Source organism: Hypomesus nipponensis, chromosome 11 (assembly GCF_054491055.1).
Source record: "Hypomesus nipponensis isolate SF chromosome 11, ASM5449105v1, whole genome shotgun sequence".
NCBI classification, from domain to species: domain Eukaryota; kingdom Metazoa; phylum Chordata; class Actinopteri; order Osmeriformes; family Osmeridae; genus Hypomesus; species Hypomesus nipponensis.
Genome location: NC_140371.1, coordinates 14,332,971 through 14,347,209, shown reverse-complemented (window position 1 = coordinate 14,347,209; position 14,239 = coordinate 14,332,971). Strand labels below are relative to the sequence as shown.

General features: G+C 41.3%; 1 protein-coding gene across 4 annotated transcripts; it reads left to right on the top strand.

Annotated features, from left to right (window-relative positions):
• Window positions 1-811: 811 nt before the first annotated feature.
• Window positions 812-13,305, top strand: LOC146268265 (uncharacterized). Of its 4 annotated transcripts, none has more exons than XM_084710036.1 (18): window positions 812-1,057; window positions 1,247-1,312; window positions 1,405-1,574; window positions 1,710-1,752; window positions 1,964-2,089; window positions 2,212-2,316; window positions 2,466-2,684; window positions 2,788-2,925; window positions 3,062-3,208; window positions 3,410-3,529; window positions 3,743-3,967; window positions 4,091-4,228; window positions 4,328-4,435; window positions 4,548-4,597; window positions 4,710-5,391; window positions 5,603-7,630; window positions 7,831-7,951; window positions 13,095-13,305. In XM_084710036.1, the coding sequence occupies exons 1-18, from the start codon at window positions 890-892 to the stop codon at window positions 13,145-13,147; spliced, it is 4,707 nt and encodes a 1,568-aa protein (XP_084566162.1). In that variant the 5' UTR covers window positions 812-889; the 3' UTR covers window positions 13,148-13,305. The 4 variants fall into 4 exon arrangements, with proteins under 4 accessions (XP_084566162.1, XP_084566161.1, XP_084566164.1 ...); XM_084710035.1 differs by lacking the exon at window positions 13,095-13,305 and adding an exon at window positions 11,915-13,011; XM_084710038.1 differs by lacking the exon at window positions 13,095-13,305 and adding an exon at window positions 9,407-12,051.
• Window positions 13,306-14,239: the final 934 nt, after the last annotated feature.

Sequence of the window (14,239 nt, the reverse complement as noted above, 5' to 3'; positions counted from 1 at the left end):
CTATCACTGTAACTAGTTGAGTTGATACGATATATCATTTTGATTTACATTTTCCTCAGTCTTTTGCTGTGGAGCTACTTTGTTTTGAATAACTAGCTAGTTAGCTAGCTATTACGAGAGACCGCTCGTGTTTTTCAAGTGTCTCCTCATATTGGATATAATGACTCGAGGAGGGCAGAAGAAGCGCAAGAAAAACGGCGAAGATGAATCTCCTTTTGGGATGGGTCCAGGACCACGTCCGCCATGGATGGGCCCAGGACCTCCGCCACCCGGAGGCTGGGGGTATGATGGTCCTCCAGGAGGTTGGGGCCCAGGTGGTCCTCCGCCAGGAGGTTGGGGACCAGAGGGACCACCACCGCCAGGGGGTTGGGGACCGGGTAGACCACCGCCAGGGGGTTGGGGTCCGGGTAGACTACCTCCAGGGGGTTGGGGACCGGGCGGACCACCTCCGGGGGGTTGGGGACCGGATGGACCACCACCGGGGGGTTGGGGACCGGATGGACCACCACCGGGAGGTTGGGGACCGGGTGGGCCACCACCAGGGGGTTGGGGACCGGATGGACCACCACCAGGAGGTTGGGGACCGGGTGGGCCACCACCGGGGGGTTGGGGACCGGATGGACCACCACCAGGAGGTTGGGGGCCTGGTGGACCACCGCAAGGGGGTTGGGGGCCGAATGGACCACCACCAGGGGGTTGGGGACCAGGCGGACCACCACCAGGGGGTTGGGGACCAGGCGGACCACCACCAGGAGGTTGGGGACCAGGCAGACCTCAACCAGGGGGGTGGGTGCCTGGGGGACCTCCACCATCAGGTGGCTGGGGACCGGGTGGGCCGCCACCAGATGGATTCTACGGTGGTCCAGATCCAAATTATGTTGGTAATCCAATGGCTGGTAATCCTCAAATTCCCCCAATGGGTTATGGACCCATGTCAGGCCCACCAGATCCTCAAGGATTTGCACAAATGCCTATGATGCCAGGCTATGGACCAGTGGGTGAATATGGTGCAGTGGCCAATTATGCCACTATCCCTCCTCCGACATGGCCAACTGAGGTAACAGTTATCTTTGTTGTGGTTTAGCAATCCCATAGTGTTTATACTGCAATGTTCCTAACAGTGTATACACTATTGCATATTTTTGTACTGTATGTAACTTTTCAATGCAATCCCTATGTACTACTGCGTTTGACTCTGTTATTACGCTAAAATGTAAACCAAGTTTAACCATCTTGTGTTCATTAGGCCAGCACTTGTGTTCCATCAAACCAAGAAATAATTGTCAACCCTGCCCCAGACCAGCCAGCATGGGTATGCACCACAACTTCTCCTGATTTTGACTATTTAGATGAATGAATGTGCTGGAAATATACTTAACTCAATTATAATTGTTGTCTTTAAAGATTAAAGCCTTGATATCTGGCCCAGAAAGCACTGAGAAAAGCACTGAGTCAAAATCTGCGAAAGAGTCAAACCAGCCCAAGGATGAGTCCAAGCAGCCTAAGGATGAGTCCAAGGCCAGCACAAAGAAGGCTAAACCACAAGGACTACTTGGGACAAGAACCTTCGACAAGTAATGTTTTTTTATCACTAGTGTATTTGTGACAGTACAGCTACTCACATAGGAAAAAGATCAAAGATGTGTAGGAGGGTATACTTGTGATACCACATTTGATACCACTGTCTTTAAGGAGTTACAATGTTTTAGGCCTCCTCCTGGAAGATCCACAGGGATAATTTCATTCATTGGGGTAAGTTATTATTATTATTTAATATATGTATTATTTAAACCATAATATGTCTGAATCTTTCATAGGGGCCTCAATGGAAACAGGATTTTTGATTTCACTTGTCACTGACTGGCCTTGAATGTATTATTTTTATGTTTCCAGTAAATATGTATTACAGAAATGTGAAGATCATAATGTTTTATTGTCATGAATCATTTTCTCCATCCTACAGCCAAGCTACGGTTTTATTGAAAGAGAGGACCTAAAGAAATTCACCTTTAGCTTTGATGCATTTTTTGGGAGTCGAAAGGCATTGGCACCAGGTGTCAGAGTTCACTTTACAGCATGCAAAGAGATGGTGGGTCAATATCTACACATCTTTAGCTGATATTTACTTCTTAATATATGAATACATTACACCACATTTCAGTATTGTATAATTAGATTTGTTTATATTGCTTCTTTTTGAATTATAACTAGTCTAATGAGATTGCCACTGATGTGAAAGTGGCCCCGGGTGGAACTGAGAATGTTGACACTGAGATATACGAAGGAGTTGTCATCGAAAGTTATACTGAAGCGCAGGTGAGGTACAATGACAAATGTCATGTTTGTTTTGCTACACCTACATAAATACAACTCGTTGACCTGGTTTTCTGTAGTGAAGCTGACCTATAATATACGGATCATGTATATTACTTTGTTCAATGATTTCCATCTTGTGTTCCATATAGATTGGTGTAAGGCAGAAACCCGGATATATAGAAGTCAATGTTGGTCCTGAGAAATCCAAGTTGCCTTACGAGAAACGGGACTGCACAGTCACTCTGTTGGCAGGGGACCATGTTCTGATCAATCTCTTAAATGACATAGTTACCCAGAACAAGAGAGCCACCAACATCAAGCCAAAGATTCCTGCCACGTTTAAACATACAGAGGAGAAAAGAGAAAAGGTATCAAGGAGGATTAACAGTATTTGTTAAAATGCTTAACAAAGGGCAACCAGGCATACTTGGGTAGTTACTATAACTGTAATATGCTTCCTTCTTGTGACAGGGTGCTATCTTGAACATAAAGGACACAGAAGGTATTATTGTGTCAGAGGACCACCCTAACTTGCCCTTTGACCTGACTGAAAACCTGGGTGATACAGAGTTCAGCCCCACAGATGAAGTGGAGTTCACTGTCATCTCAGTGAGTGCTATCTGCCGTCTCATTATTATTATTAGTTAAATGGTTATGACCTAATCAGTGAAGGTATTACAATAATTGGAACCCTGTGTGATATAGGGGAGAGTTTAGAATGTTCACAGTTTTGTTGATTGTTCAGGTTAAGGAGAAAAAGAAGGCTATTCGAGTCAGAAAGCTGAAGGGAGGATCCGTGAAATTTGATTCTGAGACCCAAAGTGTGTTGGAGGAGGTCAAAGAAAAAGAGGAAATCAAGAAGAAAGAAGAGGTTGCTATAGCCAAAGACAAGGTATTACAATAAAAGGCTATTGGGTTTATATGCTATGCAATGGAAGAATAAACGGTTGATGATGTTCTCGTGTGCTTTGAAATATGGTGCTTTTCAACAAGATCATTGGTTTAAACACAATACCATTGGCAGTACTCACTTAACCTTCCCACTGTGATACTCTATGTAATAGTGTATTCTGTCACTTGTGTGTGTCTTCAGTGGAAGCCAGTGAGCTCGGAGTTGCCACCTGTGATGACTGAGGTTGTGGAGGACATCAGTAAGGAACAGTATGAGGGAACAGTCCTCAAAGCTATCCTCAAGAATCCTCAGCAGCTGCCAGTAAGTCATGGTGTTTGTGCTTGCAAGCTACATTTGTGTATTAATACCTTAAATATTTCTTCTGTTTTAGTGGGTCATGAATTCCCATTAAACATGAATGCAAATGCAGCGTTTGTCTGCTTCAACTGTGCCACATGCGTCACACTTTTGTAGCTTAATTGTTGACTACAGAAGTATGTAACATTTGATATAATTTATATTCTTGTCATTTAGGCAGAGGGACAAGAGTCTGAGAAGGGCAGGTTGGTGATGACACTGGCAGGTGAACAGAAGCAGTTAACGTTTGAGGCACAAGACATTCGGACCGCCGCCACCATGTTGGACGGCGATAAGATCAAGTTCAACATCTCGACCCACAGAGAAACCAAGAAAGAGCGGGCCGTCAACATAAATATTTCACCAGAAACATTTGCGGAATCAACTGAACAACGTCGAACGGTAAGTCAAGAAGTGGTTCTTTTGGACCTTGTCGTTATGAAGAAAGGAAGCTGAACTGTAGTTTGGAGACATCTCTGTTAAAAATGGCTGCATAAATGATGACTCTTTTATACACCTTCACAGGGTATGGTGGTGGAGATCGAGGACCTGTCTGGGGTCATTAAATGCCAGCAAAACCCTCAGCTTTTTTTCCACATGTCTGAAGTGATGGAGTTTAAAAAACTGGAGCTCAACGAAAAGGTGGAGTTCAGTGTCATCCCAGTAAGTTCTGATGATGCTGCACCTATCATCCACGGGGTAGATTTCACTTCATTTTGGGGTAAATGTGATCTTTTATGTGTTTTTTTTTTTTTTACCAAGCATGAAACAGCGGAAGGTGGGAGTCAGGCAATCAGGATCAAACGTCTGACTGAAAGAGTCTTCCTCCCTGTGCCCAAGCTAGGGGGAGTGGGAACCCAAAAAATAAAGGTATAGTAAAAACATTTTTGAGGTTAATTAGGTTTGATTAGGTATTTGTGATGCTAAATTAAAGTGTATACAATACCATATGAGATTCTAGCTGTGTGTTTCCTATGTGCAGAAGCAGATGACTATCAAGCTAATTAAGGATTCTACCACCAATCTTGATGAGTAAGTAACTTGTATTCTTGCTTGAAAACCTTGTGTCCTGGTTTACGCGTCAAGTATGTGGTACCTACAAAATGAAGACAATCAGTTCCCTCCCCAATTGATCATTTTCCAGCAAGGGCAAACCAGAGGACATGAAAACAAAACTTCCAACCGAGTCCGACAAAATGAAAGCCGTTGTCAAAACCCTGAGGTCAAAGGACAACAAGCCCAGCACGGGACGTAAAGACAGCGACAGCAGCCGGCGGCGAAACCAACGCAGCAAGAGCCGCAGCAGGAGTCCCGTTAAAGACGCGTTCGGCCGCCACAGGAGAGCGCCGAGCTTGAGCCGGGATCAAGATAGACACAGCAGGCCCAGGCGCAGTCGGAGCAGGGAGAGGTCGCGCAGACGTAGCCGCAGTCGCAGCCGGAGCAGGAGCCGGAGCAGGAGCCGGAGCCGGAGCAGGGAGAGAAGGGTCTCCAAGGGACGCAGTAGCAGGGAGTATGAGGGCAGCGGTCAAAGGAGGAGCCGGGACTCCAGCCTGCCTCCAGGGGAACCCAGGCACAGCGGGGGAGTGGACCATGAGCTTGCCAGGAAGAAAAGGGAGCTTGAGGAACTCAATGATATGATCGCTCGCCGTAAAGCCATGGTGACCATGCAGCCGAGGGGAGGCATCATGGATATGAGGCCAATGGAAAAGACCTGCATAGACTACGACCATGGCCGGATCGCTGTCCCAATCACAGAATTCAAGCCGGTGAAATCCATTCTGAAGAAACGCACTGAAAGTGTTTCTGGGCCTTTGTTCCCAATTAAGGTTTGTTGCGCCTTTCATTCTTTATCCAGATCATCTTATTGACTGGTGTATACAATGGCTCTATGAAATATTTGAAGTTTAAATAGTTAAGACATTAATAACACTGTATTGTTTTCATGGATGAATCATTGATTCTTCTTGACACTAAATACATTAACTCAACTAACCAAGATGATTCTATAATGATTGATATTATTTCATTTGCCTACAGACTGAACCCCCTGATCATAACCAGTACCACTACAACCCACCTACACTTGACCATATTCAGTCATTTGATTCACCAGAGCAAAGCCATCTTTTGTATCCCCAGAGATCCAGTAAAATGTCATATTATGACGATTCCCCATATGAACAAAGTCAACAAACTTTGGCACAGGATCATTTTTATCAAAACCAGTCTCTTCAAGAACATTCTGCTCCTGTCAACACACACTCTGCTTATCAGTCTCCCCCAAGTCAACCTAATCCCAGTCAACCCCCTCCAAATCAACTGTCACCTCAGCAAACTCCACCTAGCCAATCTCCTCCATGCCAATCTCCCCCTGGTCAGCCTTCCTCCAAACAGAATCCACAAAGCCTCCTTTCCAGCCAGTCCACACTCCATCCAATTATCCCTAAACAACCTTCCCCTGGCCTGTCTTCATCCAGTAAACGTAATTCCTCTCCTCCCAGCCAAAAGTCATCCCCTGAAGAAAAACGTAACTTGACCACCCAGATTAGCAGATTTCTTAACATCCTCAACAAAGGCGTGGACGCCAGTCTTTTCTCGACAATAGTTCAGGATGCTCAAGATGAGATTTCAGTGTTGGCAGAGAACACCCAGGTAGTGCCACAGAGCCACCCTGAGCTAAATACTGACAAATACGACCCTCACAGTGTAAGAGAAGCAGACCCCGAGAAGACATTCAGTTTCAGCCGTGACATATTAAAAACTCCTGATGAACACGATAGCTGCAAAACTACTGACCACTGTCAGGATGATCTGTTGCCGCATGAAAGAGCTATCCAAGATGGTAGTGGATTTTCTCGAATACTGAGCATGGCGCAGGAGAAATATTCTCCCAGTGCCTATCAGAAAGCAACCGACATGGATGAAGATAAGTTCCTCTACCATGGTAAGGGCTCTGCGGCTGATGGTGAACACTACAAAAGGTCCTCGGGGTCAAGAGAAAGGCAGAAACCAGTGAGGGAAGGCAAGAAATTGAGTCCAACTAGACAAACCAGGGAGGGTAGTACCAGCAAATCTGAGCATTTTGACAAGATCCAGAGCCTTCTCCGCACCATTGGTCTGAATCTTGACACAGGAGAGGTCTCCAAGCTGGCAGACAGGACCCAGGAGAGACTCTATGGCCGAACAGAGAAATCGTCTTCAGAGCGCTCAGATAGAGATCGGGAACACTCGTCATCGAGGAGAGATGATCGACATCGGAGTCGTACACGCTCCGCTGACTCTGAAAATCTCCGGTCCATCTCCCCTGCAAGGTTGCCCAGTCGGAAACCATACTCCAGCTACGAGCCTACATCCGAATATAGTGGGTTCCTTGACCAGAAAGAAGAGGAAGCCTTGGAGAAGGCTAGACAGATGCAGAGCCTCACCAAGACTGTGAGGAACGCACCCGAACAAACAATGCCCATCACCCCTCCCTCTAACCCCACCCCTGTAACGTCCTCATCGTCACTGTACCCAGATCAACTGCCTGCCTATTCTTATTCTACCACTGACTATGGCTGGCACCAGGGGGCTAGCACACAGTATCCCATACCACCAACCTCTGCTGCTCCCTCCTCATGTCAACAGGCACCTGGGGTGTACCAGCAAGCACAATACTCTTCCTACGTTGGACACACATCTAGCCTGCCCACCCATTATTATGGGCAGCCTCCAGCTGGTCCTCCCCCCGTATCTCCTTATCCCTTACATTCTTTAGCTCCCATAGTTCAGTCTACTTCCCTCGTAAAACCTCAACAAGTAAATACATTGATACAGGTGACACCGTTGACTCCCACGAGTGATGACTCCAAGCAGACCGTTGTAGCCACATCCGTCTCTAGGTGCCTCAAGGTCATTGAAACTGTCAAAACCAAGACTGTACAGAAAGAGTCGCCTAAACCAGGGAAGGTGGTCCAGTTCAATTTGCAGTCCTCCGAGGCAGCACAGCCGCATGCTGGATCAACTGTGGGTAAACAAGCCTCGTCAGGAACAGAGGATGATATCGAGGTCAAACAAAAAAAACGGGTATGTCATTGTTATCTAATTGTATTTGGAGCCAAGTCCCAATTTATGAACACAATGCATGCTTGGAGGATGATTTGGATGACCTGAGTATTAATCTTTTGTTGTTTGTTGTATTATTAAGTCAATGATTAGTTGAATGTGTGAATTGATGCCTCAAACCAATAACTGGTATGTGTTTGTGTTCTGTTATGACCTTATAGCTGGAACAATTTAACCAGAGGATGATGGAGAAGAGTAAGCAACAATTTACCCAGAGGATGATTGATAGGCAGCAAATGAAGGATGTGCGGGCTCGAAACAAAAATCTGAACAACCCACCAGGTACCATATTGTTGCATACTCATTAGCTTTTGAAAGTACCTTCTTGAGCCTACATTGTTTGGCTCTTATTTCATAATATTCTGGTCATTACCTTCAAGAGTGATATAGCCAGTCACTATCTGTAGCCAGGTTGAGTTTATCAATATACATTTTAAAGCCAATCAAGTTACCAGATAGACAGGCTGCAAGTCAATAAAGTAAATTGTCTTGATAATATGAGCCTGTGACTTCAGCGACACAGGTCAACGTAAACTTTTTTCAACCACCGCACCGTCGTAAATGATGATCATAGATTTGATTATTTTACTGTGGATGCCGTCAACACGTACTGTAACTCAGATTTTTGATTGACAATTAACATAGTGCAATGTTAGATAAGCTTTGATAAATGTGGACTTATCTTAAATCATCTTTTTGCACAATGCAAAGTTAGACATATTTCAAGCTAGACTTCAGGTAGAATGTTGAATTCAGTTTGTATGTTGTGTGCTAAAGTCAGTTTCCTAGCAAAGAATAGCAGTCAATTTCACCTATCAAGATTGGAGTCAAAGAAAAAAAGACCAAGAAAGGAAGACGACTTGTAACAGCCTGTCAACGCAAAGTAAACTTTTTGTCTTGGTTCAGAAAGCCCTGCTACAGTATTATTTACCAGCAGTATTAAATAGCTAGGCATACCAAGATATATAATGCCCTTTATACATGTAGTATTTTGGGAAGTCTATTGCGATGTCTATCGTGAAGTCTTATTGCGCAACCCTGGTGACTTTGATCTGAAACTTATGTAGTTAGGTTTTGTATAATAAATTAGCTAGTTTTGGGATTGCACTTTCACTTTTAGTTAGCACTGGCATTTAAATTGTGTTACATTTATAGAAAGTTACATATTTTTTATACAAATTAAAAGGTGAACTATATGTAGATTGCAGAATATTTAGCAAGTGCCATGAAAGAAAATGTTGCTGGCACTCAGGTAGAGAAACCCGGGGTTGCCAATTCTAAGTTTTACTGAGACACGCAAGTGTTGAGTTTCAGTTATATTGTCTAGTACTGCTAAGTAATTGAGTATTGCTCTTGGCAATTTGAAACTAATAGAAAATAGGGAAGGTCTGATGATCATATGTATGAAGGTCGGTCATCATTTTGGTTTGACCCCTCATTTGAAGTTAACCACAAGGTTATCAATTTAAACACATTCTGAATGCAGTTGTACTTCAGAGTTAGGCCAGGTTCTGAATGTTCAAAAAGATGTATTGCACACTGTACCCTCAGCATGGTTAAATAAGGAACGGTTTTGTGTTTGCAGTCTTTACTTAACATTTTCTCAACAACAGGCTATTTCGGAACCTCCATCTTTAAGAAGGCATTGAAAATATATTTTAAGAGTATCTCTTTTTGTCTTCAGGTTTATTTTCAACTAGGTGTCCACTGTTATTTAATGTTGTCTTCCGCGTGTAGCATTTTAGCGGTCTACTGTAGCAGTCCATTTCACCCAACAAGAAAGGAGGAAAAAAGCATCCAACAGAGGAAGACATCTGTAACTTTATCTGGCTGGTCAATGTAAATTCTAATCTCTATAAAGTCCTTTGACAGATAGCGCAGGGAAGAAAATTACCAGGACAGTTGCATAATTGTAGTTGTGCATTTTAAAAAAAGTACTCAAGCTATTAGGAATGATTGAATGCTCACATGAATAGAATATAATACACACCTGTTCTATGTTCATGTTAGCTAGTTTCATTTTAGGAATTTAGTTTGGGAAGCGTCAAGCACTTTTAAAATACATAAATGGGTGTGTGCAAAGTAATTGAATTACGTTTTGATTTAGCGAAGATACATGCACCTGTCCTGTTGATAGTGTTGGCAAGGGCTTTCTGAGGATATCAAGCTGTCGCCCATATGGTAACATATGTATTCTGAAATGTACAACAATGAACAATGTTAAAATGTAGGTCATGTGTATTGTTTGTAATCTCAGATTAATGTTAACTAAGCACAGTAGTATCAATTTCATTGCATTAGTAAGTGTAGAATAGATAAAGATGTAACATTCTATGATCAAGGTAGGTTGATATTTTGATCTCTTCATTGTACATATCTAGTTCATAAAACTTCCCTCACACTAAAATATTGCAGATCACAACAGGAAACAAAAATGAACTATTGTTATCTATTTAAGATTTCAATGACTGTTTTAGAGACAACAACAAAAATATCTGGGAATTAATAACGAGTTAATAAGATAAATTTATGTACAACTTACCCAACAACCTAACCACTAGTTAACTATGACTTCAATAGATAGACTCAATTTACAAGTTACATTTGTAGAAAGTTACATATTTTTATACACATTAAAAGGTGAACTATATGTAGATTGCAGAATATTTAGCAAGTGCCATTAAAGAAAATGTTGCTGGCACTCAGGTAGAGAAACCCGGGGTTGCCAATTCTAAGTTTTACTGAGACACGCAAGTGTTGAGTTTCAGTTAGATTGTCTAGTGTTGCTAAATAATTGAGTATTGCTGTTGGTAATTTGAAACTAATAGAACATAGAGAAGGTGTGATGAAAATAGATGTATGAAGGTCAGTCATCATTTTGGTTTGACCTCATTTGATGTTTTTTTTAAGTTAACCACAAGGTTATCAATTTAAGTAAGTTACAAAGACATTCTGAATGCAGTTGTACTTCAGAGTTAGGCCAGGTTCTGAATGTTCAAAAAGATGTATTGCACACTGTACCCTAAGCATGGTTAAATAAGGAAAGGTTTTTTGTTTGCAGTCTTTACTTAACATTTTATCAACAACAGGCTATTTCTGAACCTCCATCTTTAACAAGGCATTGAAAATATATTTAAGAGTATCTCTTTTTTTCTTCAGGTTTATTTTCAACTAGGTGTCCACTGTTATTTAATGTTGTCTTCCGCGTGTAGCATTTTAGCGGTCTACTGTAGCAGTCCATTTTACCCAACAAGAAAGGAGGAAAAAAGCATCCAACAGAGGAAGACATCTGTAACTTTATCTGGCTGGTCAATGTAAATTCTAATCTCTATAAAGTCCTTTGACAGATAGCGCAGGGAAGAAAATTACCAGGACAGTTGCATAATTGTAGTTGTGCATTTTAAAAAAAGTACTCAAGCTATTAGGAATGATTGAATGCTCACATGAATAGAATATAATACACACCTGTTCTTGTTCTATGTTCATGTTAGCTAGTTTCATTTTAAGAATGTAGTTTAGGAAGCCTCAAGTACTTTTAAAATACATAAATGGGTGTGTGCAAAGTAATTGAATGACAATTTGATTTAGTGAAGATACAAATTGCACCTGTCCTGTTGATAGTGTTGGCAAGGGCTTACTGAGGATATGTAGCTGTCACTCATATGGTAACATATGTATTCGGAAATGTACAACAATGGACAATGTTGAAATGTAGGTCATGTGTATTGTTTGTAATCTCAGATTAATGTTAACTAAGCACAGTAGTATTCATTTCATGGCATTAGTAAGTGTAGAACAGATAAAGATGTACCATTCTATGATCAAGGTAGGTTGATATTTTGGTCTCTTCACTGTACATATTTAGTTCATAAAACTTACCTCACCTAAAATATTGCAGATTACTACATGAAACAAAAATTAACTATTGTTATCTATTTAAGATTTCAATGACTGCTTTAGAGACAAAACAAAAAACATCTGGGAATTAATAACGAGTTAATAAGAGAAATGTATTTACAACTTACTCAATAACCTAACCACTTTAACGTTAACTACGACTTCAATAGATAGATTGAATTTTTGTTCCGGACAACCATAATAAAGTAGATTATATGATTCATGAACAACAAGAAAAGGATCATCAGTGTACGAGCAGTCATCACACTACCAGTGTTCAATGGGAAACAATCTGTCATTAAGAGGCTGCTAATCTAACAAATACCCTGTGTTGTTGAATCTCTGCAGGCAAAGTTATCAGCACCGAGCCTAAGAACATATGGATTTGTGGTCACTCCCTTATTTATTGGGCAGAGATGAGGGCCAAGTCACCCGAGGTAGGTATGCAGCTGGGCATGGACCCCAGCAGTGTGGTTGTGTGGTGGAAGGGCATGCAGGGAATGACATGGCCACAGCTCCTGCCCCAGCTGCTCCAGCTGAAGATCAAGTGGCCTAATCCAGATGTGATCATCATGCACCTGGGTGGCAATGATCTGGGCACCGATAGCCCTACTGACCTTCTAGCCTCTGTGAAAAAAGACCTGACCTCCATGAGAAGTATTTTCCCACAATGCCTGTTGGTCTGGTCTGATATCCTGCCCCGGAGGGTCTGGAGGCACTCCGAGGACAGTCTTGAAGTTGACCTGGTCAGAGCCACCGTCAACCGCAGGGTTCACAGCATTATAGCTGAGCTAGGTGGCACTGCTCTTACCCATGACAACATCAGGTGTGGTACTGATACAGGCCTGTACAGGCCTGATGGAGTTCATTTGTCTGGGAAAGGTATTGATACCTACAACCTGAACCTGCAGGACTTTCTGGAGAAGTGGGAGATGGAGGCAAATAATGCCACTGAGTAAAGTTAGGAGGTGTCCTTCAATTTGACTTTTTGTTGTTGTCATTTCTGTTAATTCAGTGCTTAGTTCCATAATGACCTGAACACTCGCACACATTTGTCTATCTGTGATGATTTGATTGACACTGTAACTGCTGAGCAAGTTTGTCTTGGAGAAAATTTGATTTAAACTTTCAATTGACAATTACTGACTACCAGGGATATCGATTACATTAAATGCATTTATGGTTGTGTTTAAGGTCATAAATGTTTCTGCAGTGTTGTAACTCAATGTGCCTGAAGATGCATCGTAGGCCAGCAAAATATCAATGTAAGTGTAGATTAGAATGTAATACTAAACTCTAGTTAGCAGTTTGTTCAGTATAATCAATCATAAATATTTTCCTCACTATTTCCCTGACTGTTTCTGGTTACTGACTGCTATTCAGCATATTTTGATTTGAGCAAACATTAATTTGTCTGCCAAGAAAATAAACTTGATGATTTGGAAGTTGTCTTTGGGTGATGTTTTATCGCCTCAGTTTCATGCAAAATGCAAGATTCTTTCTAAAAATCTCATGTTATTATATGTAGATCCACATGGAACGTCAAATGTGTGCCACGAAGACATCAGGAGAACTAGGTAAAAATGTTTCCTTCACGTTATTGAGATCTATCATCTTATTTAACCCTCTGTGATCCCTTCGAATTAGATGGATTTTTCTCAGAAAAATGTTGTTCACTTATCTGATTGTCATTAAGTTCCATGACTTTATCCACACAGGGCATCTAAACACAAAATAAAGTGATAATTTTCATGAAATATTGAGTATTTTATTTTGTGCATATGTAATCCGGTTCAAAAGGAATGGGTGAGATTAAGTGTATGCAATTGAGTTCAGACACATGCCCATTCATCTGATGGACGCACTTGGAACATGTTTCATCTGAGTGTAGTTCAAATCCAAATGGTTCATAATGACGCATTGGTTTTGATTAAGTACACATATTTACAGTTTTTAGATTCTGATAAGCAGAATCATATTTTATAATCCACAATATTTCAGCACAGTGTTTAAAAAAACACTCTGGTCGCAAATACAGAAGCATATAGTACAAATACTGTTTACAAGTGGAATAATGAAAAACAAAATACAAAAAAGTTATAACAAAAAGATTAAAGTAGCCTACAGTTGATAACAATCAAGACAGTCATAAATAGAAAGATATATTTACATTTCCATTAGAGCAGAGACATTTGAAAACAGTTCCTTATAATATTGAATGGTATATAAGGCTTTCTTATTTTGTAGCAGATCAAGAGATTCTGTCAAGAGATGTAAGTCTATTAAAAATACTGTAAAGCACGGAATAGTGTGTAAAAATGTGGCCTTATGAACATGAAATTTACCTATCAGAACCATAATGTTAACTACCCAGTTTAAGGATATTACAGTACAGTCACAATATGCATTAACATCCTTGTCTTTGATAGTAATAGAGTGACCAGTTTGATTTAGTATGAAACCTTCCATACCTTTCCAGAATCTATTAGTACATGGACAAGAAAAAAAAAAAATGTATAAGACTTTCAGCATCAGTGTTGCAAAATGAGAATTTGACATCCACCAGTGAACAATTTGACAGCATTAATTTACATGGGTTTCAGCACATACTGTTAAAGTAGACTACTCTCCATTTTGACGTGGGTTATTAAAAACGAGAAATGCTCATTAAAA